Source organism: Chenopodium album, chromosome 26 (assembly GCF_948465745.1).
Source record: "Chenopodium album chromosome 26, dcCheAlbu1.1, whole genome shotgun sequence".
Taxonomy (NCBI): Eukaryota; Viridiplantae; Streptophyta; class Magnoliopsida; order Caryophyllales; family Amaranthaceae; genus Chenopodium; species Chenopodium album.
This window is the reverse complement of record NC_137859.1, coordinates 9,244,030-9,271,789: the sequence shown is the minus strand read 5'-3', so window position 1 is coordinate 9,271,789 and position 27,760 is coordinate 9,244,030. Positions and strand designations below refer to the sequence as shown.

At 34.7% G+C, this 27,760-nt stretch overlaps 2 protein-coding genes and 1 pseudogene across 4 annotated transcripts; 2 read left to right on the top strand and 1 right to left on the bottom strand.

Moving 5' to 3' along the window:
• The first annotated feature begins 451 nt into the window (after positions 1-451).
• Positions 452-5,579, top strand: LOC145617903 (dolichol-phosphate mannose synthase subunit 3-like). Of its 2 annotated transcripts, none has more exons than XM_081672665.1 (4): positions 452-592; positions 3,049-3,174; positions 3,306-3,413; positions 5,187-5,579. In XM_081672665.1, exons 2-4 carry the CDS (start codon positions 3,073-3,075, stop codon positions 5,244-5,246), a joined length of 270 nt encoding a protein of 89 aa, XP_081528791.1. In that variant the 5' UTR covers positions 452-592; positions 3,049-3,072; the 3' UTR covers positions 5,247-5,579. The 2 variants fall into 2 exon arrangements, with proteins under 2 accessions (XP_081528791.1, XP_081528790.1); XM_081672664.1 differs by lacking the exon at positions 5,187-5,579 and adding an exon at positions 4,331-4,982.
• A 4,531-nt stretch (positions 5,580-10,110) lies between these two features.
• On the top strand, positions 10,111-14,279 carry LOC145618200 (protein-S-isoprenylcysteine O-methyltransferase B pseudogene; annotated as a pseudogene). The gene is made up of 2 exons (XR_014107869.1): positions 10,111-10,323; positions 13,117-14,279. The product of XR_014107869.1 is annotated as a protein-S-isoprenylcysteine O-methyltransferase B pseudogene (transcript).
• A 9,119-nt stretch (positions 14,280-23,398) lies between these two features.
• LOC145617682 (ethylene-responsive transcription factor-like protein At4g13040) lies at positions 23,399-27,198 on the bottom strand. The gene is made up of 7 exons (XM_081672416.1): positions 26,708-27,198; positions 25,807-25,890; positions 25,553-25,689; positions 25,306-25,435; positions 25,001-25,181; positions 24,266-24,387; positions 23,399-24,180 (listed from the first exon to the last, which is right to left on the bottom strand). Exons 2-7 carry the CDS (start codon positions 25,847-25,849, stop codon positions 24,065-24,067), a joined length of 729 nt encoding a protein of 242 aa, XP_081528542.1. The 5' UTR covers positions 25,850-25,890; positions 26,708-27,198; the 3' UTR covers positions 23,399-24,064.
• Positions 27,199-27,760: the final 562 nt, after the last annotated feature.

The window sequence follows — 27,760 nt, the reverse complement described above, 5'->3', positions numbered from 1 at the left end:
TTTGTAAAATTATATTGTGCTATTCAAGCGAAATTGCATATTGCGGATAATATAATATTTCCTGAGCGTATGAAACATAATGAGAATATTTGCCAAGTCAATCGACATTTTTACCAATGCTCTTTAAAAATACAATTTTGAATACTCCTTAGCCAATAGAGCATTCAAAATATGATATTAAAAAATAAATAAATAAAATAAAATAAAATAAAAAAATTAAATTCATTGAAATTTTGAAAATAAATAATAATAATAAATCTTATTTTACTGTTTATTAAATCTCTAGTTTAGCTTTGGCCCATTTGGTGGCAAAATGGGACTCGAGGGGTTGCGATGAACTCGTTTGTTGTGGTCCTTTCCCTCAAAAATTTAATATATTTCCTGTCAGGTTTGTTCAATAAAAAAAAAAAAAAAAAAAAAATTTTTTTTTTTTTTTTTTTTTTGGAGGAAGTTTAGCTTCTTAACTTAGCCGGGGTTTGTAACCTAAAAATGATCGTTCATTTACAAGCCGTTAGGCTATACCGCAATACACAGAAAAATACAGAAATAGCGTTTTCTCTTTATTCAGTTCATCGTCTTCTTCAATTCTAAGGTAAGATATTTATGTTGCTTTTACTCATCGAAATTAAGTCTCAATTCTACGTTTAATACTTAATTTAATTCAAATTAGGGTTCTTCTAAAGTGGATTACTGAAATGCTAGAATTTTTCTGATTCATATTCTTAGGCTAGAAGAATTAATTTGATGTTTGATTTTAATTTATGATTAATGTATTTGTCTTGAATGATTGGTGACAATTCTAGTTAAAATCCAAATCTGCAGTGATTTTTGAACATATTTGTTTATGGTTGAATGGGCAAGGATCTTTAGCCGAATTTTTATGTATTCTGCAGAATTTCTTGCATTAATAATGCTTAGTTGAGATTCTTAGTACAGTGGTGCATCAAACAATGATAATGTATAATGGTTATGTTGATTAATTTGGTTAATTTTCAATGATATTGTATGGTTCATATTAAAATCTAGATCTGCAATGGTTTTTGAATGAACTCTGTGTGGTTGTATCATTCCTATGAACAAAAGTTTGTTGCCGATTTTTAATGTTTATGATGGAGGTTTGATGGCGTCTTATTCCTTGGCCAACAGTCCCAACACAGGATGTCTTGCATCCTATTCCTTACAGCTTTTAATTTTATGAAGAAATTGTTTTTGACCACCTAATGATTATGACATGTTCGTTGAGTAATTTTTAGAAGCTGCCAAATGATGAAATATACATACTGCGCAAGGGCTTTGAACTCGTCTTTTGATGAGGCTATGTAAAGAAAAATGACTATATTCTCTGATGGCAGTGACAAAATTTCCTGATTTTATCTCAAAAGGATGGTGATAAGAATTTGATGTGTATGAACTTATAATTGGATGCTCTTTATTGATTCGTGTGATTTAATTCATTTAAGCTATTAATTATATATTTGTCTGTTCAGGTTTAGACTAGAAGCTTGATGAGTGATTTGGGAGAATAATCATCGTATACTGCTCAAAGAATATTAAGAAATCTTGTGAAATTGGCTAATTGGAACCCTTAAAATTTGGATTTCTGTGTAAGAATTTATTTCACATGAGGACTTAACTAATAAAAAACAAAAACCTTTATTATATTTCACCACCTGAGCATTAGACATCAACAATATCATTAAAAATGAAGAATTTAAGAAACATGGTTTGGAATTTGTGTTGCTTGAAAATTTTGCATAGATTTATAGGTTGCAGTGCTATTTTCAGGAGATGGGTCATTAGGTTTGATCTGAAATGTTCAATTGTTGCATAGTATATGATCATTCGATTTGAATTTATGATTGCCACGAAGAGTTCATAAAATAAGTTCGGATTTGTGTTGCTTAAATTTTTGCAGTTTTTATACTGCTGTTAATGCTGCAAGGCTTGAGGCTGAGCATAATGTTATAGATTCTTTTGATGTTTGCATTGTTTCTATGACAAAGTGAGGTTTCTGTACTTTTGTTCAATTATAAGGATGAGGCTCATCTTAAGAATGTTGATAATAGTGGATGAGATATTGTCCCACATTGGTGAAGAGGAGAGAATATTACCACTTTGTAGCCTTAGAGGTACATATTGAGCTGCCAAATGATGATATCTGAACATTGCGCATGGGCTTTGAGTTCATTTCTTAAAATGGCATGAAAATTTGTTAGAATCTGATGGCAGCGGTTTATTTGATTTTTGACAATAATTAGCGTCGAGCCATTTTGCTGTTTATTTTCGACTATATCATGTCCTGTGTATTTTGGCTTGCCTATCTTAATTACTATATGTCTTTTTCCCTCGGTCCTGTATTAACTTACCTGTGATATCCTATATTTACTGATTAGAATCAGTGATTGTTTTTCTTTGGGATCTCATTTGGAATTGTAATTTGTAAGAGGGTTGCTAACTTGCTATACTTCGTGGATGTAGGAATGTAATCCAATCTGCTAAGATTTTTGTAGAACTTAACACAATCTGAGCTGCCAAATGATGATATCTGAACATTGCGCAAGGGCTTTGAGTTCATTTCTTAAAATGACCATGAAAATTTGTTAGGATCTGATGGCAGCAGTTCATTAAGTTGTGTTTATATTAAGCACCAAGTGGTGTATCTCTTGTCTTATGCACTGTGGCTTGCTTATCTGAATGAGTAAATGTCTTTTTATCCTATATCCTTCTATATCAATCTGAATTACAAATCCCTCTATCTAATGAGTGGGGATCAACTGTTCATATGACTGCCCTCCCCTCTTTCAGTACATAGGATTTTTTTTTCCCTATTGAATAAAGTGTATTAAAGGTTTTGTTTATATTGTTGGACATTGCTGCAATTCTGGATTAATGATTCTTAATTGATTTATTATCTACTGAGTGAAATTAGCTGCCAATTTGAATCCCCCCCCCCCCTTTCCCTCTTTCTCTCTCTTGAAAAAAAAGGACATATTATAATGGTTTCATCTACTGAGTGAAATTAGCTCTCCATGGTGATTCATTTTTCAGGACTTGGCATTTTCTTTTAAATAAATGAAGCATATTGTGAAGATTTTGTCTATACTGGTGGCCATTGCTGCATTCTGGATTGGTCTCCTTCATACATCAATAGTTCCACAAAGCCAGACTTGGCTGGTGCGTCTCCACATTTACGGATTTACCTGTTCTATGTGTGGATGTTTTGTCTTTTATATGACTGCCTTTTGATGATTGCACTTTTACAAGGTTTATACTTGTCTCAATTATCATTTCTTTCTGCTTTTCAGCTGCCTTTATACTTGATTATATCACTGGCATGCTATGGCCTATTGATGGTTGGCATCGGTTTGATGCGCTTTCCAACCTGCCCCCAAGAAGCAGTGTTGCTACAGCAGGTATCTTTAAACTCCTCTTTCATTTTTTGTTTTCTTGATTCTGGCCTAAATGTGAGCAAGGCTTTTCAGTCCTTATTTTGCATTTAAAATGGACGTGGGATGGGGGTAGAGACTAGAGAAGGAACTCTTATATGAGAATTTCAAAGGGGACTGGAGTTTTCTAAACTTGAAATTGCTGAGGGCAGGAGCTCATTTATCTTGATAGCGTTTTATGAGAAAAGATATCTATTCTTTTTGTTGGAAATGCAATGGTTATTTTTATTTGAGGAAACTAACAATTTGGTTGGATAGCAAGATATGAGGGATGGATTTTATTTAATAGCTCTCCCCTTCTCCCAACCTTAACATCAAAATTCATCTCTTCCAAAATATCTAGATGCTGCATACTGCTGTCCGGCTTTGAAGTTATGGTATAGATCTAACCATGAATTTTTTTTTTTTTTTCTACAAAACCTTTTCAATTCACTTAATAGGTACAGTTGCATTGTACAGTAATTACTTGGAAACAAAAGTACAAAACCGCCTTTGTTTTCTAGATGCTTCTTGACTACCGGATGCTCTCAGTATAACTTAATCTTGCCACTGGTATACACTTGGAATTTTTCCCAACAAGAGCTTCGCTTATAGAGGCAACCTTAGAAAAAAGTACTCTTAGGAATTACAGCTTTGTTCAAGATTTTGCATGGAATTTAATATTTAAATGTATGGGAAGTAACGAAAGGCTAGAAGAGGCGTATGACAAAGTTTTTAGCAATAAGGATACTTCTCATAATGTCATTATTATGAAAATGCTGCGGCTTGTTGAGGATTATAACAAGTATTATAAGTATAATGTCATTATTATGAAAATGCTGCAGCTTGTTGAGGATTATAACAAGTATTACAAGTATAATGTCATTATTATGAAAATGCTGCAGCTTGGTGAGGATTATAAAAAGTATAATAAGAAGATTTATGGGGGTGTTGTGAAGGGGAAGCGCAAGAACCTGGCGTATGGGCAGCTCCTCCCAGTGGGCTGATCAAAGTCAATTGCGACGCATCCCTCAAGGATGGTGGCTGGGTTGTGCTTGCTGCAGTGGCGAGGGATCACTTGGGTGCTGTAAAATTTGCAAGCTGAAGATGGCTGAGAGGTTGTTGGTCCCCTGAGATTGCTAAATGTGAAGCTATCCTTTTTGCAGTTCGTTTGGCTTGTGAATATGGCATCAAGGATCTTATTCTTGAATCTGACAGTTGCTTCATAATCTCACAACTTGCCAAAGGCTCTATTGTCCTTTCGGATTCAGAGAATCTGGTTGAAGATGTTTTGGATGTCTGTTCTTCCTTCACCTTTATTTCTTGGTCCTATGTCAACCGAGAGGGCAACTTGGCTGCGCATCATTTAGCCCTTTTAGGGCCTTCAGCTTGTCAAGAATCATGGATTAATAATTGTCCTAGTGAGATATATCCTTATGTGCACATGGACAATTTGTACGCAAATTAATGGATGATTATTTAATAAAAAATAAAGGCTGGAAGAAATTCGGGTATTTCTAGCCTGTACTTTGAAAGTATGATGAGGGAGGATACTATGCCTATGGTAGTAGCGAACCATATCAATGATATCATGCATGTTATTATACTTGTTTTTTTTTTTGGACGAAAGTTATTATACTTGTTTTCATAGCTAGAAATTGCAAATTCAAGTCTGTATTGAAGTATTGCATCTGCCAAAGTGCCAAGTCCCTCATTTGCTGTCATTGTAACTTACGTTGCTGTCCTTTTTTTTTTTCTTAGGATGTCATCGAAGCGAAGAACTTCTTGAGGAAAAAAGGAGTTGACATTGGCTCTGATTGATCAGTTTACGCAATATCCGGCAATTTGGGAAGGGAAAGTTTGTTTTGAAAAAGGGTCTAGTTGCAGAATCAATACTAATTATAATTAGACACAAGCTTGATGTGAAACACGGACAAATCTGATTTGCTAGTTAACCTTGGTTTAGGGCTGTTTGTATTTTTTTAGCCTCTCATTTAAAAACTGATTCATTTTTTGTTGTCTTCTAAAACCCTTTTGAATTGGGTTTTGTGTGTAAACAAATGTGTCAATCAACAGTGACAATAATTTTGAAACAAGTGGTGTATGTAACTTTTAAAAACTAGCTAAATCTTGATAATGATAGTTATGATACTGAACAAATTCTATATTGTTTCTATATTAATTCTGTTGTCCTCGTCAACATTTGCAAGTAAATGTGTAAATGCAAGTAACTGTGGAGGGTTCGGTAAGATCGTGGAAATCTAAATTGTGTTTTGCTTAGGTTGTGTTTTGCTATGGTCTGTTTCGATTTGGTCAGTCGAGTGACACCTGCAAAATTTTTATACAAGTTAAAGATAAAAACGCTAATTGAATTAGTAATTAATTTTAACCTATCACAATGTGACACGAACCTAGTAATTGAATTATCAATATATCAAGTAAAACCAATATTTATTCGCAAAAAAAAAAAAAAAAAAAAAAAAAAAGTAAAACCAATTATTCAATTCTAACCAATCACAATATGACATAAGTCTAATTTAACAAATTAACAATTTTTAAAAAATATCTGTCAAAAGTCATTTTATTTTGAAATAATTAAAAAACGCAAGTACTAAATGCAGTACAAAATAACCTAAATGCAGAAATTAATTAATGATAGAAATATAATAAAATGACTTAAATAGCCTTTTTCAAAATGAAGAAATTGATTATAAATTGATTCGCCATTTATAATCAATATTATTATTAATTAATGTTTGATCCTTACGATTAAACATACTGCCGAATTCTAACGAGAACCAATTTATATACCGCCGAAGCCGCAAATTATTGCATCAAGCCTAAAGGGAGAGGCGAAGCAGCGGAAGAAGAGAGAGAAAGAAGAACAAACATGATTATTCCTGTTCGCTGCTTCACCTGCGGCAAGGTTACGTCTTTCTCTTTGCGCCTTCTTCTTTTTCTAGGGTTTTAATTGATGACCAATTTTTGATTTAGGGTTTTTCTTAAACCCTAATTTATTTTAATTTTTTTATTAATTTTGGGCTGAATGTTAATGTTTTTCAGGTGATCGGAAACAAATGGGACACTTACCTTGACCTTCTTCAAGCTGATTACACTGAAGGGTATTTTTTTTAATTTGTCTTCCCACTTTCTATTTTAACTGGGTTAATTTCTGCTTAAACAGTTAGTAATTGTACTTGTATTAGTTTTGAGTTTATTTTTTTGCAAATTTGGGTATGATTTGGAATGGGTTATTGTGTTTACGGTATTGAAACTTCGCATTCATCTTTTGCATTGGTTTTGAATGTTATTTAGGCTACTTGTTCGAATAATTAAGCTTTTATTGATGGAATTATGTGTGTGAAAGAATGCTGCTTTTTTTTTTTTTTTTTTTTTTTTTTGGCTTTGTTGTTATTGTTCAACTCTTTGGCTCCAAAATTTGAATGGGGCGTGCTATGTAACCGGATTGTTATAAAAATCTTGTTAGAATATAGGTATTGTGAAGAAGCTGGTTCCGGTCTTACTGGATAAGAGCTGAATCCCGAATTATGGATGATATACTAGTCAAGAACCTCCTTGCTTTTGATGAACTATTTTTTCCACTATTATATAGTATGACTATCTAATTTCTGCTCATTATCTTGTAAGTTTTGTTTGGGTGGTTGCGATGTTACCACTTTCAAATCATTCTTTCCTTGATTCTTCTATCAGCAACCCCCTCTTTTCCAAATGTGCGTTTATTGCATGTTTTGGAGACTGAGGCTTGAAAATGTAATAATTGTTGTATGCTAACATAGTCTTGTTGGTTTACCAAGTTAAGGCTAGGCTGCTTAGTTCCTTGTATGAGCATACTAAGAAGGCTTGGAAAATTGGATGAGCCCAAAGAACATATTTATCTCTTTGTGTCTGTCTTGTGATCTTGGGGAGAGGTGAGCCGTGAGCTTAGAGACATGGTTGTTGATATAATCATATAGGCTTCATGTAGTCTTGTGATTTGACAATATTCTTGTAATCTTGTATTGCCGTTCTGTTTCTTATACAAAATCCTGCATGATTTGAAGTTCCCATAGAGGTTTAAACTCATAGTTCTTTAATAGTACAGAGTATTGGTTGCAAATAACAGAGTTTGCTGACTGCATTGCATTTGCACAGGGATGCCCTTGATGCTTTGGGGCTGGTCCGCTATTGTTGCAGGAGGATGCTCATGACCCATGTTGATTTGATTGAGAAGCTCTTGAACTACAACAGTAATTTCCTTATTTTCCCTTGCTCACACATGCCTTTACACTTACGCGCTCAGAGCACTTTCATGTATATATCTGCATACCATGAGGCATGTGCATTCTAAGGGCTTGTTTATATGCAGATGTAAACTCACAAAGTAATCTGATGAAATATTTGGTTTGGACTTTTAAGTGTTCTAAAATTAATAACAATGGGTGGATCATAATTTATTGGTTTGTTGTCTTAGAGCATAAGAAAACTCCTTTTGGTTTAGTTGTGCAATTGTCTCTATCTGTGGTCTATTTGTATTGAGTTGTTGTAAGAGGTCATCTTATCCTCAATCTTCTCATTGACACGGATCTTAATTTCGATTGGCAACCTTACAGAAAATTTTAGACACGGTGTTTGTTTGATAGTATGTGCTTGTTTGAAGCTAGAGTTGTGTAAAATTTAAACTTATTTCTGTGGAAAATGGAAATCCATCTCATATATTTGATGAAATTATCAAATACTCTTTCTATTCCTACGTCAACTCGTCAAGTGTGCAAAAAAGACTTCAGAGTTTAGACTTGCTGTGTTGTAGAAGATAGTATCATTTTTCCATGACCTGATATGACCCCCTTCCTTTGGTTAGGGTAAGTTTAAGCTGTTGGATAAGGTGTCACATTGCCCTATTTTGTTTCTGCTAGTCAACACCTGAGTATTAGTGTCACCTGTCACACTGTCACTCAACCCATAGTTGTTTTATCAGTAATTTGTTTTGGGTAATATTTCATTTACAAGTTATCTAACCTGGATTGTTTCTTGCAGCTCTTGACAAGTCTGATACTAGTTGATCAAGCTTGTGGAGGCAGTGGTAGAAGAAATGAAGAACGTTCATCTTTTGTTAAATAGTAGTATCAAGGTGAATTTGGTGGGTTAGACCAGAGTTACAAAAATTGTAATGATATGGTACTCGACTATGAATATAATCCTGGTCTGTTTTTATGAACTATTGGCCATCTACTAAATTGAGAAATGCTTGTCATGCTCTGTAGTTTTTTAAGAATTGATTTCTAACAACCTCACCCAAGTTGATGATGTGTCTCTTCTTTGTTTGGGTGCTTCTTTGTTTGGGTGCTTCTTTGTTTGGGTGGTGCAAATTCATCTATATTTATCCTAGTTAGTTTGTAGAACTCACAATGGACATTCCCCCTACCTCCAAAATCCTTCCTTTTACTTCATGGCAGTGAGGGCATCCACCTTGCCATCAAACCCTAATGCAGTAATGCTTTACTCTTGGGAGTAAATTGTAAACAAATTTCTTAACTATATGAACTCTTGGAGTTGGGATAATACCAAACCGTGATAACATGAGCAATTTAATTATAAGACTCGTAATTAGAGTTGGCAATCTTTGACATAATATCACAACACTATACGAACATAAATCAAATTAACTGATATCATAAGTAGTTTTTAATGTATACGGTGAACAACCTGAAATGGACATAGTAGCATATACGAACACAACTTGTTTACCCTTTTGCTAGCTCGAATCATAAGTCATCGCAAATATGTAAGCCATACATTTGCCCCCCTTTTTTTAGCTAGCGTAGCTATGTTATGATTTTCTCTGCTACCTAAATCTCGGCATTAGAGGAAATTGAAATTTGCTTATTGTAATGAGAAATTGAGAACTCGAATGATGTCCAGATCGTTAGAATCAACTAGGTCACTATCACTATGAAAATTTTCAAACCCAAAAGGAGAACGAACTTATGTTTTGAAAGAGCTTTCTTCAATCTCTTTTACATGAACATATAAACAAAAGAAAATTTCAAGTTATGAGAACAACCCTTGGCCTTTCTTGACATAATTCCACTTTGCCTCTTCGTGGTTTCAATAGAGACGAAGCTAGAAACCATAAATTATTAGAGGCGAGTGCATTACTTATTCTATTTTTTTATACTAGTACTTCATCCATTTCTAAATAATTTGACGCTGTTAAACTTTGCACACATGCTAATGTACTTACACAAAGTCTTATATGTGGCTAGTCACACGATGTGACCATCCATCATCATAAGGGTTACTTCGTTAGTGTTATAGGGGTTACTCGTTCAGTTTTACAGGGGTTACTTTGTCAGTGTTATAAAGGTTACTTTGGGGTGTCAGTCAGTATTACAAGGGGTTACTGAGTAAGTGTTATAGAGGTTACTTTGTTCTTTAACAAGTGGCCACATGGTGTGCCAGCCGCACACAAGATGCACTGATGTACTTATTTGATCCAGACATATATAATTAAATATTAGTAAAAAAATGTAAAAAAAATTGACATGTATATCTATTTAACCACTTTTTTTTGTTAAAAAAAATAAATAAATAAATAAAAGACTACTATTTAACCATATATGAACCTAAAAAACAGTGGTCAAAATAGTGAAAGAAATTAGACATATGGAAATATAAAATGTTTCAAAATCACTTGCTTCATCGTTTTATAAGGAGATCTTCCACTCAATTAGTCACTTAATTCACTTTGCTTTTTCTCTGTTTATTTCATTAACATGTTTGCAAAAACTCAGTTACCAGAAAGTTGATGTACAAAATTCGGTAATTTATTGGAAGCCCTCAAATTTGCAAGGCGAAATCACAAATCTCAGTATCATCTTTGCATAGGGTGTTCATCCAGGTTTGTTCTCTTGTTCCTCCCTCTTTATTTAATCATTGGATAGAAAAATTAACCTCATTTTCTGGTTTGATTTTCGTTTATTGGATGTGGGTTTTTTCAGCTAGTTTATTAGTTTTTCAAGATGCAATCTTTAGGTTTTGCACTCTTGATTTTGTTTTTTGATGTTTGTTTTACTTGATTATGATATTGGAATCGTAAAAGTAATATAGTGATATATAGATATGATGCTTAATACTGGGAAATTGTAGCAATTAATTCCTCCTTTATTAGAGCTTTTATGTGGGTAATTTGCATTTTTGGACAATTATTCTGAAAAACCAAAAACTTGAATCAGAGGGAAGTGTTTTACCCTTTGTTTGGCTTTATAGCTTATGCTGGTCCTTTTATGGTTGAGGGTGGAGGAGATTATTGATCCCATGAGGAACACATAGAATAGAGGTGCACTGTGGAATTGAGCCCAGTTGCGATTATTCGATGGGCTCGTTTTCGAGCAATATTGGACATTTCATGTTCTTATTTGTTTGTTTGATTGCTGTACCTGTACCAGGAGTTTTTTGTTCTGCAGAACTTGCTGAAAAGTTATTTTAGACATTGTTTTTGTACTTAATAGTTTAATAGGTGTCCGTTATATCTTTTTCTCCGCATTGTTGATGAAAATCTCTGTAATTCATTTGGCAGTGTGATTGGAAACTCAGTTGAAAGTCTCCCCTATGGCCCTATTGTTCACAATGGGATAGTTGTGGATATGATTGGCCGGAGTTTGCAAGCTAATAATCTTGATATGGTTGGATGTGTGGTTTGATGTTGATGATAAGGCATGAAATTCTAAACTTTATTCTAGGGGTGAAGCTATCAAAGCATCCTAGATAATTGATACTCCCTCTTTCATAAGTAGTTTTGACATTGTCCCAATCCCTCGCGAGTTAATATATGGCATAGAAATATCCTTCACATTAGTTATGTCAATTTTAACAATTCACTATCACATAATTTAAGTAGTGGCCTTTTGGGAAATCTAATGATAAACCAATACCATATTAGGAATGGCGACAACTTTTTCCTAACATTCTCAAAAACTACTAAATTCTCGATTGAGTGGGTAGGTTTAAGTGCTTAGGTTGAGAGAACTAAAGAAGCAAAACACCTAATGTCTTTAGATGTTTTCTTGAACGGATTTTCAAGATGTTTAAGTCAATCACCTTCATCTTGTATTAAGATCTCACCGAACCTTATTTTTCAAGGATCTCCACCTCTTTGTTAGTTGCATTTCAGGATCTTAAGGCTCCATCACGTCATAATATATGTTGTGATTTAACAGATTTAATGTGAGTGTGTGTGTATGTTAGTGAGTGTGTTTTTTCTTTTTTGGGATAAAAGTTCAGCATTATATTGAATGTGGTGCTTAAAATCATACAATGCCTATATGTCTATGAGGCCATAGGTACCCATAGCCCAAGTAGACAATCCTGAAATGTTTTAAAATGGAGCCTAAAAAATTTGCTTGCTGTAGTCATGTAGTTGTCTCTACATATTGCCTGAGCTTTAGTTGATTTGATCTGTTTGAGCAGTTAAGAGTTCACTTTTATGTAGGAAATCAGAATCTGGGTGTTTAATGGTGGTTGGTGGATGCTGTTCATAAATTGTGATGGTATTTTTAGAACATATGTTTACTTTTAAATGCAAATTAGGCTAGAGTACCGTTCTCTATTCATATTTAAATTGAATGAATGGTGAAGAAATAGTAGTTTCATGTTTTAAATTTTGTATCACAAGCCTAAGTCAGGCTTCTGCATCATTTGACTACTATTTGGATCGATTAAATATGAAGTTCGGGTAATAGAAACATTGGTTTCTTAATGCTTCATGTGCGCTTTAGGCCCAGTTTAGGGCATATCTCATTCATTTAAGTGATACCAAATTACTAACTGGGTTCAATTGTTGCATTTAAAGTTTCCTATCTCATTCATCTGTACTCAGCCACCTTAGTCCTTAGTAGTACTACTCCTGGTATGAATAATTTTGCAAACTGGATAGCAATTGATTAAGCACAGTAGCACACCTATGGAATATCCTGTTTTACCTCTCCACAGAAAATGAGTCTTCGGTGGTGTTGGGATGTTGTGATATTGATGTATACACAACTAGGAAGCCTATTATATCTAACTGACCAACGTGACTGATATCATCACCTACCTTATCTTATGTAGATGAAAGAATGGTAAACGAAAGATAGAATTAGGAGCGTAGGATAGCACACATATAAAAATAAAAAGCAACATGACTGATTTTTTTTTTTTTTTTTAATAATTATGATAATTATTATTATTGTGTCATGTAATATAGGTAAGCTTCTAATAAATAAAAATAATGAAAGATAGAATTAGGAGTTAAAGATAGCACACATTTAAAAGTGTCATTGAAGCTAAGCAAAATTCTATATCCAGAGACTCAAGTATAGGGATTACGTGGTAACTCCAATTCTTTCACATTAGATAAATTCTGTTAAAATATTTGTATTTGAGGGTCTGTTGAATGCCCTTCTTTTGTTTTCCCTACCTATTAAAAGCATCAAAATTTGAAACAATTTTACGCTTATCAATGTATATTTTATTTGCTCTGGCATTCGGCTGCTATACTTTTTTCTCATAAGGTTTCTGCTTTGTAAGTTTAGGTGCTTTTTACAGTGGATATCAGTTTTCTAATCTAGATAGCAATCCCATGGCTGTTTCTCCACTGTCTGGATTTCGTATAGCACCAAATCTTAATCGACACTATTTTTCTCCCTGTTGACAGATTTATAGAAGGTATTGGAGTTAAATTTAGGGCTCTGTGCTCTGCAAGACTTGCATACATTGCTTTTATAATTGAAGACTGTCCATTCTACATGTTAGCTTGTTTTATAGGAAGCAAATCATGGATATGTTCCACAATACTGCCAGCAGACAGCTATCACAAATGTTTTTAGCAATTTGCTTCTTTCACACTTCTGAATATTTTCTAGCCATCACTATTCATGGGAAAAGGAACGTGACCCTCAAGTCTCTCTTGATAAGCAAGCATTACATACTTGCCATGCTTTTCTCACTGGTAGAATATTTGGTCGAATATTCATTCTTTCCTGGGTTAAAGGAATTTTGGTGGTTAAGCAACTTGGGTCTTGTGTTGGTTGTGATTGGTGAAATCATACGCAAAATGGCGATATTGACAGCTGGAAGGTCCTTCACACACCTCATCAAAATACAGCATGAAGAGCATCATAAACTGATAACCCATGGCATCTATCGTTTTGTACGCCATCCTGGGTATACTGGCTTTCTTATTTGGTCAGTGGGTACTCAAATTATTCTCATTAACCCCATATCAACCATAGCATTTGCCTTAGTAGTTTGGCGTTTCTTTGCTGGACGGATACCGTATGAAGAGAATTATTTGAGGTGCTTTTTTGGAAATAAGTATGGTCAATATGCACAGAGGGTACCTTCAGGCATACCGTTTGTGAAATAGTCTACTGTGGTTGTTGAGATAACATTCATTCCCGAGCTGATGTGCAGCATGCTGACATTTGAGCGGCTTGACAGGATGGTAATTGAGCTTTAGACTTGATTCATTTTGCCACCTCCTGTTTGAACTGTTTTAAAGCATGGTCTTACTACTCAAGCCAATGGTACATTCAGAATGTCACATAAGAGCATGCTGTAAAAACTGATGAAAGTGGCAATCACGACTGTAGGATAGGTGATGTAGTTGCATTTGTAATCTGACTGTAGTCATTATTTTTACTTTAGCTATGTTGATGAAGTACTGTCTTGAAGCTGAAGTTGCATTTGCTGCTGTACGAATCTTCGTATCCAGCTCTTTGTTAACAGTTAATACAGTGAGTTAGTGATCTGTAGCAGAAAGCAGTCTCTGCATCTGTTTGTGCTGGTCTGCTCTTCATCTGTTGTGGTAGTAAAATAGATTAATTACAATCATTTGATTTTTTTTCCGCTGCTTTTGGATGTTTAACTGCTTTTTCATAATTGCTAGTTCGAGTGAAACAAACTAAATAACCCATTGCAATTAACACATTGTAATCTACCCCTTTTGTCATCCTTGTTTTCTCTGCGGGCGTTCTCATCTGTTTGCTTTTGCCCTTCACACTCCCCCTTTTGCTCTCCATTTTCAGGGAGAAGTGGCATGAAAAAATAAATAAATAAAAGTATTTGCTATTAGGGCCAAAAGTGAAATTGTAATTGAATATCAATTTTGAATATACGGAACATCTACTAACTGTGTGAGGTGAGCTAGATACATTTGAATTAACAAAAATGCTAATAAATCTGATGTTAGTCTATGACTAATCACTGTATAGACTCGCTAAACTAGAGCTATGCATCACTATCTGCTTGGCAGCAGATGTAAGTTAATCGAGAGAAGTATTCGACAAATGCTTAGCCTAGATCTGCTTCATCAGAGTCTGAAGATCCCTCTGCTCGTAGTTCGCCTTCATCAGAGTTTTGCAATAAAGGTGTTGCCTTTCCGGTGACCCACCCTCTTCTAGTTTCTGAAACATTCATTCATTTACACAGGTTATCAGATACAATATATGACTTAGACGTAGAAAAAAAAAGAACAAACAACTTTAAGCCCCAAATCATGAAGATTGTTACTTTTGTTACTTATATAGCACTGCGTGTCAAGCAAACTAAGATGCTGCTTCCCCTCATTTGTGAGCTCGAAATTGGCTCTCTCCCACACATAAATGCAGCTCTGCACATAAACAAGGATGCCTAAAGTCTTTAAAATTGACACTTAATATATTTTTTTTTATTTTTTTTTTACAAATACTATAAATTTATTTTGATATAGTATTACTATTTTTTTTTTCTTTTGATGACTACTAAATTAATAATAAGGTAGTTATTGAATAATTTTGAAAAGTATAAACAACAATGTAGGAAGTTTTTTTTTTCTAAAGGAAAATTGTAAAACTTATTATGTTAGCGCGTTTTTTGTGCGCTGCAACACATCAGTGTATGGTAACTGGAAGGAAAAAGGAGTAACCCCTATTATATTGACAGGGTAATCCCTTATTATACTTTTTAGTAGCCCTGATATAACAGAGTAACCCCTAAAACACTAATTAACAAAGTAACCCCTATTATTAACTAAATGACCTCTATAACCGTAACGGAGTACCCCTTTATAGCACTAATCGAGTAACTCCATAAAGTGGCTAGCCACATATAAAAGGTAGTGAACTTATGGGGCTATTTTATTTAAAAAATAAATAAATAAAATGCCTATAATTTTAAAAATTGAAGTTTTCAACAGTCGTGCTAAAAAGTTAGGAAATAAAAACTGCAATTATGATGTAAATTTCTTTCAATATTGGGTTAAAAAAAAAAAAAATAGTGTGTATACTAATTTTTTATACTAATTCTAGTTAAGTAAAGTGGGTAGTTTATATACTAATTTTTTTTAAAAAAGTGCAATTATATATGGAGACATATGTACCGTTGTATTGTAAAATAGTAAAAGTGGAAGTGGATTTTTTTTTTTTTTTTTTTTTTTTTTTTTTTTTTTTTTTTGAGAAGTAGAAGTTATTGAAAAAAGAAAAGAAAAAACATAGTGCACACAATTAAAGGATTGAGGTTTTGGAGTGATGTGGTGAGAAGTTGGGAAAACATCTCTTAAATAGATAATTTGTGGTGGGCCAAATGAGGGTATATTTTGCTGGGTTAGTGTGACCCAATTAATTATTTCTAAAAAGTGTTCGTATATTGAATAATTAATGGAGAATTATGGAAAAATCTAGAATTGGCAAATAGTCTCGAAGATTCTAGATTTATGTGGCAATTTAAAGAGCATGTGTGTAAAATTTTCCACACACTTCTTCCACCCCATATACATTACCTATAAATAGTGGCATTGGGCATTATTTGGAGTATGTATTCATCTACATATCCTCCAATACTCTGATATATACTATACACACTATGAGTGTCCCTCCATATAAAAAAATTTACCTACATATGTCCACTCTCTTTGTGAGTTCTTATAGAGAGAGTGTTCTTGTTCTCTCCTATTTTCATATAGTGGATTATTTTGGTGCTCGTTGTTCATGGATTTTTTTTTTTTAAAATAATATTTCCTTGAGTGTTCATTTTTTCATTACTTGTCTTGCCATTATCTTTATCCTAATAATTTTCTAAATCTCTATCTCTTTAATTTGCTTCTGTTATGCACCTACCAAACCCTAACATATTTGCATTATAAAAATAAATCGTCAAAAATGGAATAAAATAATACCTCATCTAACACATCACAAAATCCATATCTAAAATAAATTCTAGTACTTCTTTGGTGACGTGAAGAGATCTAGTAATGAGCTATTCATCATCATTTAATACGACTAGTTCAACCTAATTAAAATGAGCATATATTTTCCTTCATTTCTAACCTCGTAAGATATCAAAATGGAAGTTTATGGAGGCTTGTAGATGATTTTGTACCATTTAGAGATCTAAGTAGCCACTAATATTATATTTGCATTATACTTGAAATGTTTATATGATCCACATATAAATGGACAAATTTTTCTTGTGAGTGTAGCTTGTCCACGTTTACTGATGCTTGACACTTCTTATTTTAAAAGTAAACATCTGTCATGACGGCACATTGCTCTTCACTATGTCTTCATATTTTGTAGTGCTGCTTTTGTCGTTTCACTGCAGACAAACCTATATTAGGTTGAGTATCCAACTCTTTTTGATAATTTGAACCAACAATACTATGATGAACTTTAGATAGCAAGAAACATTAATGATTCCGGCTCCATTTCCTCCAATGAATCACTTTCCTAATAAAAAAAGCAACATCCATATATTACACGCCAGCTTGATTGTATTTTGTAAGTTTTTTTTTTCCTACTTGTTAGAAACATTATGATCAGATAAAGAGATTGTCGTAAGTCATTGCATAACATATATCCTCCTCTAGACGCGTAAATTCAGATCATTGAAATGTAATGGGATACACACTGCCTGAGTTTGAGCTGTAGGTAGCATTTTGTGAGGAGGGTAACCCGTCATTGAGGATCTCATTTCCTCTACACCCTTGGCCCTTTAAAATCCCTCTATGCCCTTGGCCCTTAATTAAAATCCTAGCACTATACTTTTTAAAAGTGTATTAGGAATTAAATATCTGACTGTTTAGGAAATCGTGCCAATGTTAATTAGAGTTAAAGTGATCAACATTGGCACGGCCCGATCTGGCCCGAAATTAGGGCTGGTTTGGACAAGCATAAAAACAGTTTTAAAGTTAAAAAGCCCAAACCTGGCCCGAAAAAACCTTAAAAGCTCGCTTTGGCCTGACAAGCCCATTACTATTTTTGCGGGTTTGGGCACGAGGAATTGTCCTAAGGCCCAGCCCGATTTTTTATCACCTCTAAATTAGAGATGAGTCAATCATTACCTTTTTTTTTTTTCTATATAAGAGTCGCCAATGAGTTTTAGCATGAATCATAAGTTTATATTCTAAAATAGCATGAATCATAAGCTTACCCATGTCTAAATTGGTCTACTAAGTGAGGATACTAGGACAACGTTCTCTTTAAGAATCCCAATCCTATACAGCACTAGTGCAGTCTCTAATAGCTCTTCCTTTTCACAATTTCATTGCCAAATAATATATGCAACGCGAAATTAGTTGATTTATTTACAAACATTAATCACAAAAAGTCTATATTGCAACGAATGTCCTTATTCCTTATTGTAGAGAACAATAAATAAACAAGATTCGCCTTGACTTATTAGGTGATTAAACAATCAATTAATTTATTTGATTCTAGTCTTAAATTAACGAAATATTATTATGTGATAAATTAATTAGATTTTATTTAAAGTGATTAAACAACACTAATTTAATCAAATGTGATTGATTTAAGTGCTCATGAAACTAATCGTTCTTCTTTGTTTGCTAAATCTCCGTTTTATGTGTTTATGGAATTTTCTCCTTCTTTGTACCTCCAAGGACTTCAATGGAATAAATTAAGGTTAAAGAGTATTTGGGAAAAGAGGGGAAAAGTAGTATGATAGTAAGATAACTTGAGAGATTAGGGATCTCAAAATGCTAGGGTTTTTATTTTGATTTTTCTGTCGTGATTATGTCTAACGAAGACCCCTATTTACAGGCATAGGAATCTAAGTTTAGGTTTTAGTGTCGCGGCGTCAAGGATGTGCGCAAGTCTCAAAGTATCGTTAGACTGGTTGTCGCGCGCAACATTGGAAATAAATAGTTAAATATGTATGAGCATGTTTTAGGCCTAATTAGTAATCAGACAAGGCTCCAAAATAATTTGGTAGTATAGCAGGTCTTGAACAACTATTACGTAAATAAATAGTTAGTGACCTTAATACTATCCTTGTGGACCTTGTTTGTTGGACAGGGTCAATATTTTAAATGCATGTTTGTAGGTAGTTGAGTAGGCCAAGGTAATTTCAAATTGGGCCTGCATCTTCACTTAACGAATGAGAATACTAGAGTGGGTTTTTTTTTTTTTTTTTGAAATAGGGATGCATTAATTAGTTAATAAGTGTATTACAAGCAATATTCGCTGGGACATCACCAGTCAAAGGGGGCAAACTAGTTTCAGAGTTAGAGTTAAGATTACAAAGATTTAAATCCCTCTCAAAAGCTTCAATACAGACAGGTGGTGGATGGTGCAAAATACATAATTCGTTCAGGCGATTCATATTGCTGCGTGCATCCCTTGCAAGAACATCAGCTACTGCATTGCTCTCCCTCTTCTCAAAGAGCATATCCAGATGGAGGTCCATTCTTAGGTCCCTGCATTTTAATAGTAGTGAAGGTGCATTAGCCAAACAAGCATTGGAATTGATATCATCAATTGCCCTCTTTGCATCAGAAACTAGAATGACATTCGGCCAATTTTCATTTTTGATCAATGTCAGACCCAACTCGATTGCTTTTAGTTCAGCTTCATGGCTAGAAGGGAGGTATCCTTTCCAATTAATACCAACCATCCAAGAACCCCTGCTGTCTCTACACACCACTGCACAACCCGATTCTTTGGTGGAAGCAACAAAGGAAGCATCACAATTGATTTTTAGAAAATTATGAGGGGGAGGAGACCAGTGTATTGGATTGGGCTTTAGACTTTCTTTATTACACTTCGTAGAGAAGTAGAACTCCGAAGCAGCCCAAATACACTGGGAGATTGCAGAAGAAAGAGGGGTGTTTGATTTGGAGAAGAGCCAGGCATTTCGCCTTAACCATAAATGCCACAGGATAAAGCAAAACAAGACATTCCAAGGGATCGAATAGGAGGTGATTGAGTCTAACTTCAGATTATAGGACAGCCAGTCAAGCCAAGAGTCGTTACTAGAGAAGAGAGAAGGGCTAATGATAGAGTTCCAAAACTCAGATGCTCGAGCACAATGGATAAAAATATGAGAACAAGTCTCATCCTCACTAGGACAGAACTGACATTTAGGGGAGATATTTTGAATTTTCTTAAAAAGGTTAAATCTGTGAGGAATTCTCTCCCATGCTAGGAGCCAAAGAAAGGACTTGATTTTTGGCAAAGTACTCATTTTCCAAATTAGATCCCAGCTGAAGGGTGGAGTATGATTGTTGTCAAGAGAAAGAATTGCAAGTTTGGCTTTTTGTGAGTCAAATTTACCCTTTATGGTCCAAGTAGAGAAATGAGAATCATTGCTTGAATTGAAGAAAAGTGATTGTATGTGTTCAAGCAACTGATCCGATAGAGGGAAGGTGATCCTTTCCTCCATCTGATTTTTGGAACAAGAGTGGATAACAGCAAGAGGAAGGGCTAAAGAGCTGAGATTAACAGGTCCACACAAAAAATCACGAAGAGAGGAATGCATCAACCATTTATCCTCCCAAAGACTAATATTCGAGCCATCACCAACATCCCAAACAATACTCTCTTTGAAAAAGGGCCAAGCCTTACCCAAACCTTTCCAAATGAAAGATCCCTTGGAAAAGGAGGTTGGATTGGGCTTTATATCAATATAGATCTCCTTAAGCAGCTGGGCGGCCCATCCTTTATTATTATAAATGGACCAGCACAATTTAGCAAGGGAGATGGAATTAAGGTGGTGATGCTTGGTGAAGCCCAACCCACCCATTTCTTTGGGCTTACAAACCTTATCCCAAGACACCCAAGTTATCTTTTTCTGCTGAGATGAGCTACCCCAAAGAAAATTCGAGCAAATGGAGTCCAATTTCGAATGTAAAAATCTTGGGATCCAAATAGATTGCATAAAGTATCTAGGGATGGCTTGAAGGGTGGATTGGATGAGAATTTGTCTTCCCGCTTTGGATAAAGACTTACTCTTCCAATTAGCTAACTTGGCACCTAACTTATCCACCAAAACTTGGAGATTTCTTTTGGATGGCTTTTTTGATGAGAGTGGAAAACCTAGGTATTTACCTAGATCCGAGGTCGCGGTTATGTTTAGCTCTTGTTCAAACTCATCAATCATGGATTGAGGGGTGTTGGGAGAAAAAAGGATTGAGCTTTTTTGGTCATTCATTTTTTGGCCGGAGAGGGAGAAGAATGAAGAGAGGGTAGAGGCCAAGGTTTTTAGAGTTTTTTTGTCGGTTTGTCCAAAGAGTAGGACATCGTCCGCAAACAAAAGGTGAGAGATGTTTGTTTTCCCCCCTCTAAACCGGAAAGGACTCCAATTCTTACTATCACATTCCTTATGGATCATTCTTGAAAAATATTCCATACAAATGATGAATAAATAAGGGGAGAGAGGGTCCCCTTGGCGCAAGCCTCTTGAAGGATTGAAGGATTTGGAAAGATGGCCATTTATTAAAATGGAAGAGGAAACGGAAGTGACACAACTCATAATGAGATCAATTGTGTCAAGGGAAAATTTGAAGTAGTGGAGGCAAAATTTTATGAAGGGCCACTCAAGCCTATCATAGGCTTTTTCAAGGTCGATTTTCAAAGCAAAAGTACCTTTTCTCCCTTTCTTTTTTCTACCCATGGAATACACAATTTCCGAAGCAATTATGAAATTTATTTCCGTACCCCGACCGGGGAGGAAACTATTTTGATTTGGGGAAATAATAGAATTTAGGTGAGGCCTAATTCTATTAACCAAGATTTTTGAAACAAATTTGTAACAACAATTGACAAGGCTTATGGGCCTATAACTCGTTATTTTGGTTGGATTTTGGACTTTTGGGATTAGGCAAATGATCGTTTTGTTGAGAGCAACAGGGACGGTTTTTGAGAGGAAAATAGAAGAAATAAGGTTGAAACAATCCAAGTGAATTGTGTCCCAAAATTTTTGGAAGAAGAGAGCATGGAAACCGTCTTCTCCCGGAGCTTTAAAAGGTCCAATTGAAAACACGGCTTCCCTCAATTCAGGAATGGATGGGAGGTGGGCACAAGAGATAGATTCTTGAGTGGTGGGGATAGAAGACAAAGGAAGGTCATCAGAATTAAAGAGGGTGGAAAAATGATTCACAATATGATCATGGATTTGGATAGGATCCACAATCCAATCACCAACATCATTTTTTAGAGAGGTGATTCTATTCCTCTTTTTTCGGATTGTCGAAGATAGGTGAAAAAATTTTGTATTTTTATCACCCTCAATTAGCCAATCCGTTCTTGCTCTAGTCGCCCAATAGACCTCTTCTTGATCAAGGAGTTTATTAAGCTCCTCCGTTAAGGAGATTTCCAAATCAAAAAGCCTAGTATTGAAGGGGTTGTTTTGAAAAGCGATTTGGGCCCCTTCAATTCTGGCCCTGATTCTTCTAATCTGTTTTTGCATCGACGCATAATTCATCGAGGCCCAATCAGACAAGGACTTGGAAAAATCCTTAAGCTTAGCAGGAAGAGGAGATTGGATTATAGCCCATTGCGAGATTACGAAAGGTTCAAATGCCAGATCAGAAATCCACATTGGTTCGAACCGAAAAGGTTTTTGACCCGGCATTTGAATTACTTTATCAAGAGAAAGAAGCAATGGGTTATGATCCGACGACAATCTTGGCAAATTTTGGACAACCGCTTCTTGGAACAATTGAATCCAAGACGGAGTAGCCCAAAATCTGTCAAGCCTTTCAAAAATCGGAGAATTTTTTCTCTTATTGAACCAAGTGAATTTATGACCGGTATAACCCAAGTCCAACAAATTACACAAGTCCATTGTGTCTTTATATGCTCGCATTTGATCCACGGGGTGAGGATTCCCTCCCCATTTCTCGTGAGCAAAACAAATGTCATTAAAGTCGCCACATACCAGTCATGGAAGGTTAATAGTTGGCGCCAAATTTATTAATTCCCCCCACAATTCTAGTCTACTTTTAAAGCAAGTACTAGCATAAATGACAGAAATAAAAAAGGGGGCTTTGTTAGCTACCTGAATTACCGCATGAATGAATCTCCTGTCTTTGGAGACAGTGGTAAGGGAGTTGACACCACTATTCCACAGAATGAGAATTCCGCCAGAAAGGCCAACAGGATCAACAACTTCAAACGAATTGAACGGCAAATTCTCAATCAATTCTTCAACACCCGATTTCTTAACCTTGGTTTCAGTAAGGATTACGATCTCCGGATCATGGTCCTTCAGGAGTTGCCGGAAATTCTTCTTGAAAGTCCGGCGAGCGATTCCCCTAGCATTCCATAAAAGAATCGACATTCCCGCTTTCATTATAGTGGGTTATTAAGTCCATTTATTTGAGTAACTTCTTAATCTAAACATAGCTAAGTGGAGTTTTGTTGCTAGGAATGCATTGTAGAAATAGACAACTAACGCCCTTGACTAGCTAGGTTGTGTAACTTCTTGTTTTGACATTTCAAACAAGTGAAACAACATGTAAGCTTTTCTACAGGCATCCATACACCAGTGCTCAATATGTTAGATTCTGTAGTCTTTTGTACAAGTAACGGTTTTTGTTACTTTACTCATTAATTAAACAGAATCGAGTTTCCACCACAATATTATATTAAAAAAAATAGAAAAATGAAAAAAATTAAACCAAACCAAACACCCCCTAATAAAGGAATTCAAGTAGAATGAATTACAGAACACAACTTTCATTGGCTCATTGCCATAATAGTAATTTTCATGATATCGTTCACCTAATTGGATGTGTGTATTCTAGCTGCTGAACTAAAACAGAGGAATTTTGATGTTATGGTACTGTAATAGATTAATTACATTTATTTAATTTTTATTTGCTGGTTTTGGATGTTTATATCCTTTTTCATAATTGCTAATTCAAGGAAATACAAAGTAAAAACCAATAGAGCAAAATCCAAATGCTTTTCTGCCCTTTTTGTGTGCTCCTGTTTTCTTTGCAGGCGCTATCGTCTGTTTGCTTTTGCATATCACACTCCCAATTTTGCTCTCCATTTCCAAGGAGAAGAAATGGGTACATGAAAAAAATATATTTTGTTAATTAGAGCCAAAAGTTCAACATCTTCTGAAAGCCTGAAACTGAACTACTAATTGTGTGAAGTGAGCTAAATACATTTGAATCAACAAAAAATGCTAATAAATCTGATGTAACTATGTAAGTCTATCACTGTATAGAAACACTTAACTAGAGCTATGCATAACTATCTGCTCGGCAGCTGATGTAAGTGCTATATCGCCTCTAACAGAGGCTTTGCTAAATTTAAAGCTGACTAATTCGAGAATATTTGTCTGACAAATACTTTGCCACGAATCTACAAAAAATGCATTCAGGAGTCTAGATTTGCATCATCAGAAGCTGAGGATCCATATACTACTTGTTCACCTTCATCAGAATTCTGCAATAAAGGTGTTGTCTTTTCGGTGACCCGTCCTCTTCTAGTTTCTGAAACATTTATTTACACAGCTTATCAAAAACAATATATGACTTAAAAGTAGAAAAAAAAACCCCAAATCATGAAGATTGTTACTTTTGTTACTTATAGCACTGCGTGTCATTGCCAAAAATTCAGGCCATTTAAGCTTTCTTAGTTGCTGTTTCTCCTCTTCTGCGAGCTCGAAATTGGGCTCTCTCCCACACATAAATGCAGCTCTGCACAGAAACATGGATGCCTTACTCTTTAAAACTGACACTTTAGTTAAGGCAACATGAAAGCTAATGTAAGAATGAGACAACAGGTAGATTTAGGAAATAAGGAGCCGTTAATTAATCACCCAATAATTCAAGTGGCTATTAAAATATAGGTAAGTTGTGGTGGGCAAATGATGGTACATTTATAAAAATAAATTGTCAAAAATGGAATAAAATAATAATCATTCTACACATCACAAAATCATTATCTAAAAGACATACTATTATTTCTATTGTACACCAACCATCGATCCAATGATACCGCATTATATACATTGCTGAAGATATCAATACACAATTACTTGAAAATTAATTAGAGTGCACAACCTTTAGAATTACACCTATTTTGAGGTGAAGAGATCAAGTAATGAACTATTCGTCATCGTCATTTATACAACAAGTTAAGTGATCATATATTTTCATTTACTTCTATTCAAATATAGATGTCAAAATGGAAGTTTATAGAAACTTGTAGATGATTCTATACCATTTAGACATCTAAAAAGCCATGAAATTATACCTTGTATTTGCATAATACTTGTAATGCTTAAAGGATCAATATATATGCACAAACCTGTCATACAAATGGGCAGCTTCTTCTTGCGAACTAACTGTCCCTAGATGAATTTGTATCTTGTCAACCTTTATTGCTGCTTGCCACTTCTTATTCTTAAAGTAAACTCCTGTCATAGCACATTGCTCTTCACTATGTATTCGCCTTCTGCGGTGTTGCTTTCGTCGTTTCACTTCTATCTCTATAAATCACAATATGTTATTTACTCATTAGTCACAATAACGATTACTTAGATATAGCCAGTACATGTATCTTTTATGGTTGTTATAATCCTTTTATAATAAGTTTGTAGAATGCAGACAAACCTATAGTAGTAGGTTGAGTATCTAGCTCTTTTGACAAATTTGAAGCAACATTACTTGATTGAATATGCTGGTCTTTGGAAGAGCCGGAATCATTAACTGTTATCGGCTCCATTTCCAATGGATCACTCCCCTAATAAAATATTGCAACATACATATATTACACACCTTAACATAATTGTATCTTGCAAGTTCTTTTGCTATATATGACCAAGTAAACGAGTTAGTCATATGTCATTATATAACTTACATTCTCAGCACGTAAATTCAGATCATTGAAAGTAATGGGATACACACTGCCAGAATTTGAACTGTATGTAGCATTTTCAGAGGCATTATCATCTTGTAACACAGGGAATGGAGCCACATTTGAATTCTCTGCGCCGCCTGCAGCAATGTCACACAATTTATACTTGGTGTTAGTTGAAGGCAACACAAACCAACATATCAATAAGTGTACGTGTGTCGAAAATTTGAAATCACATAAGCTCTATACAATCATACCAGTACAAAGTCCCAAGAGTCTGCGCCTTCGTAAGCTCACCATAGTTTCTCGGTGAAGTATGGCAATATAGTTGAGAGAATTACCTTTAGCAATTTAAAAGGAATTAACATTATCAGAACAATTCAAGGCACAAAACAACACAAATAGATGCCAAATTCAAAGCCATATTTCGGCTTGCAACCTTAACACAAAGACATGACAGTCCAATGTATAGGACCAGCATAGTAGTGCCTTTTCTTTTCAACCCTTTTCCCCCTTTTCCAAACGAAATCAGTTAGTTAATCAGCATGATATGTAAAATTGTAAACTATAAGAGCAATTCTCGGGCGAATTCGAGCTAACGAATGATTTCACATATGAACCTTTAACAATACAGTATATGATCAGATTCATAGGGCAGCCAAATGTAAAACATGACCTCATTCATTCTTCCACAAAATAGGGAAAGTACAATTATATACCAAGTAAAAGAACCAAAGTAAATCAGAATTGATGTAAGGTAAATAAACAATCAATTACGAGTACATCAAAATCGAGCACGAAACAACGGAAACAAAAAGGTTCCTATAGGTTTATTTTTCCATGAACAAAATATTTCCACCTAAACAAGAAAAAAGTGGATTTCAAAGAAAAAGACGTAACCCCTTTTTTGATTTTATTCTAAGTCTTCCCTAAGTCAAGCTAGGCTAACCTACCACCTTTGTCACATTGAAAAAACAGAGAAATTAATCCAAAAGCCCAGAATCACAATCAAATGCAGAGTATATGATCAAATTACACAAAAACTAAACAATTTGGTAATTCTTGACGCAAAATATAATCACATTAATCATTAAAAACATTAATAGATATCATAATAAGCTAAAAATCATATAATCATTAAACCAATTTACTCCATACCAGTCAAAGGATTAAGGGTTGTAGGGTTGTGAAATATATTTTGTAATTAAGCGAATTAGGAAGAAAAAAAAAATTGTGGAAGGTGGTAAAGGGTAATAAAGAGGGAAAAAATAAGTTGTTGAGGGTCGATCATGCAATCTACCACCTTCCACCCTCTCTGCTATAAAAGATTTCCCCTTATCGTCGCGGCATTCGGGTTTATACTCTGTTTAAGGAGAGGAGGAGGGTGGTTTGGCGGCGGTTGTGGGGGGTGGTTGAGGAGGCGGCGAGAGAAAGAGGAGGCGCGCGCAAACACACCCACACAAACAATGTGTGAGAAAAGAGTGTGGTGGGACTCTTTATTTTTATGGGAGAGGTTGATGAATGAGAGAATGAGAAGGTTGGACGTATGTATATTACTATGTTAGGGTAGTATGTATGCTTCTATAAGCCCACAATAAAATAATTAAAAGAAAAAAGAAAAAAAAAAAGTGTATTTTAAGGTGATTTTATTTATATGACCAATTTTACCCTTGAAATTATTATGTAATTACCTATTATGGAAAGATTTGAGGACCAAATTAAAGGGGAGTTTTTGGTATATTGCCATGCAAAGTTATTTATTGCCCATATCTTTTGGTATTGTATCATCTTACTATTGGTTATCTTGTATATTAAAGGACTTACCAAATTTATTATGGGAATATTTAATGGGAAGGATGGGATTCATTGTGCACTTTTTGTGTGGTTTCCAAAATTTGACAAGTATCCAAATTATTCAATCATGATCAAGTTCAATTTTCTTTGATAGAGGCAATTTTTTTGGTAGAACGTAGCATCTTTTATATTTATGGAAAGTAGGTCTTGTTTAGTGGATTGTGGCTTAGGGACTGTTCTGATTGACCGAACTGAACGGAATATTTTATGAGAGAAGAAAATTAAGAACTGAACTGAACTAAATTTATTGGATTTGAACTGAAGTGGACTAAAGTGAAAATAATCTAAAGAGAACAGACTCTTAGTGGGTGTTATTGATAATATTCCATATTTTGTTTCACTTCTAAAGAGTAATTT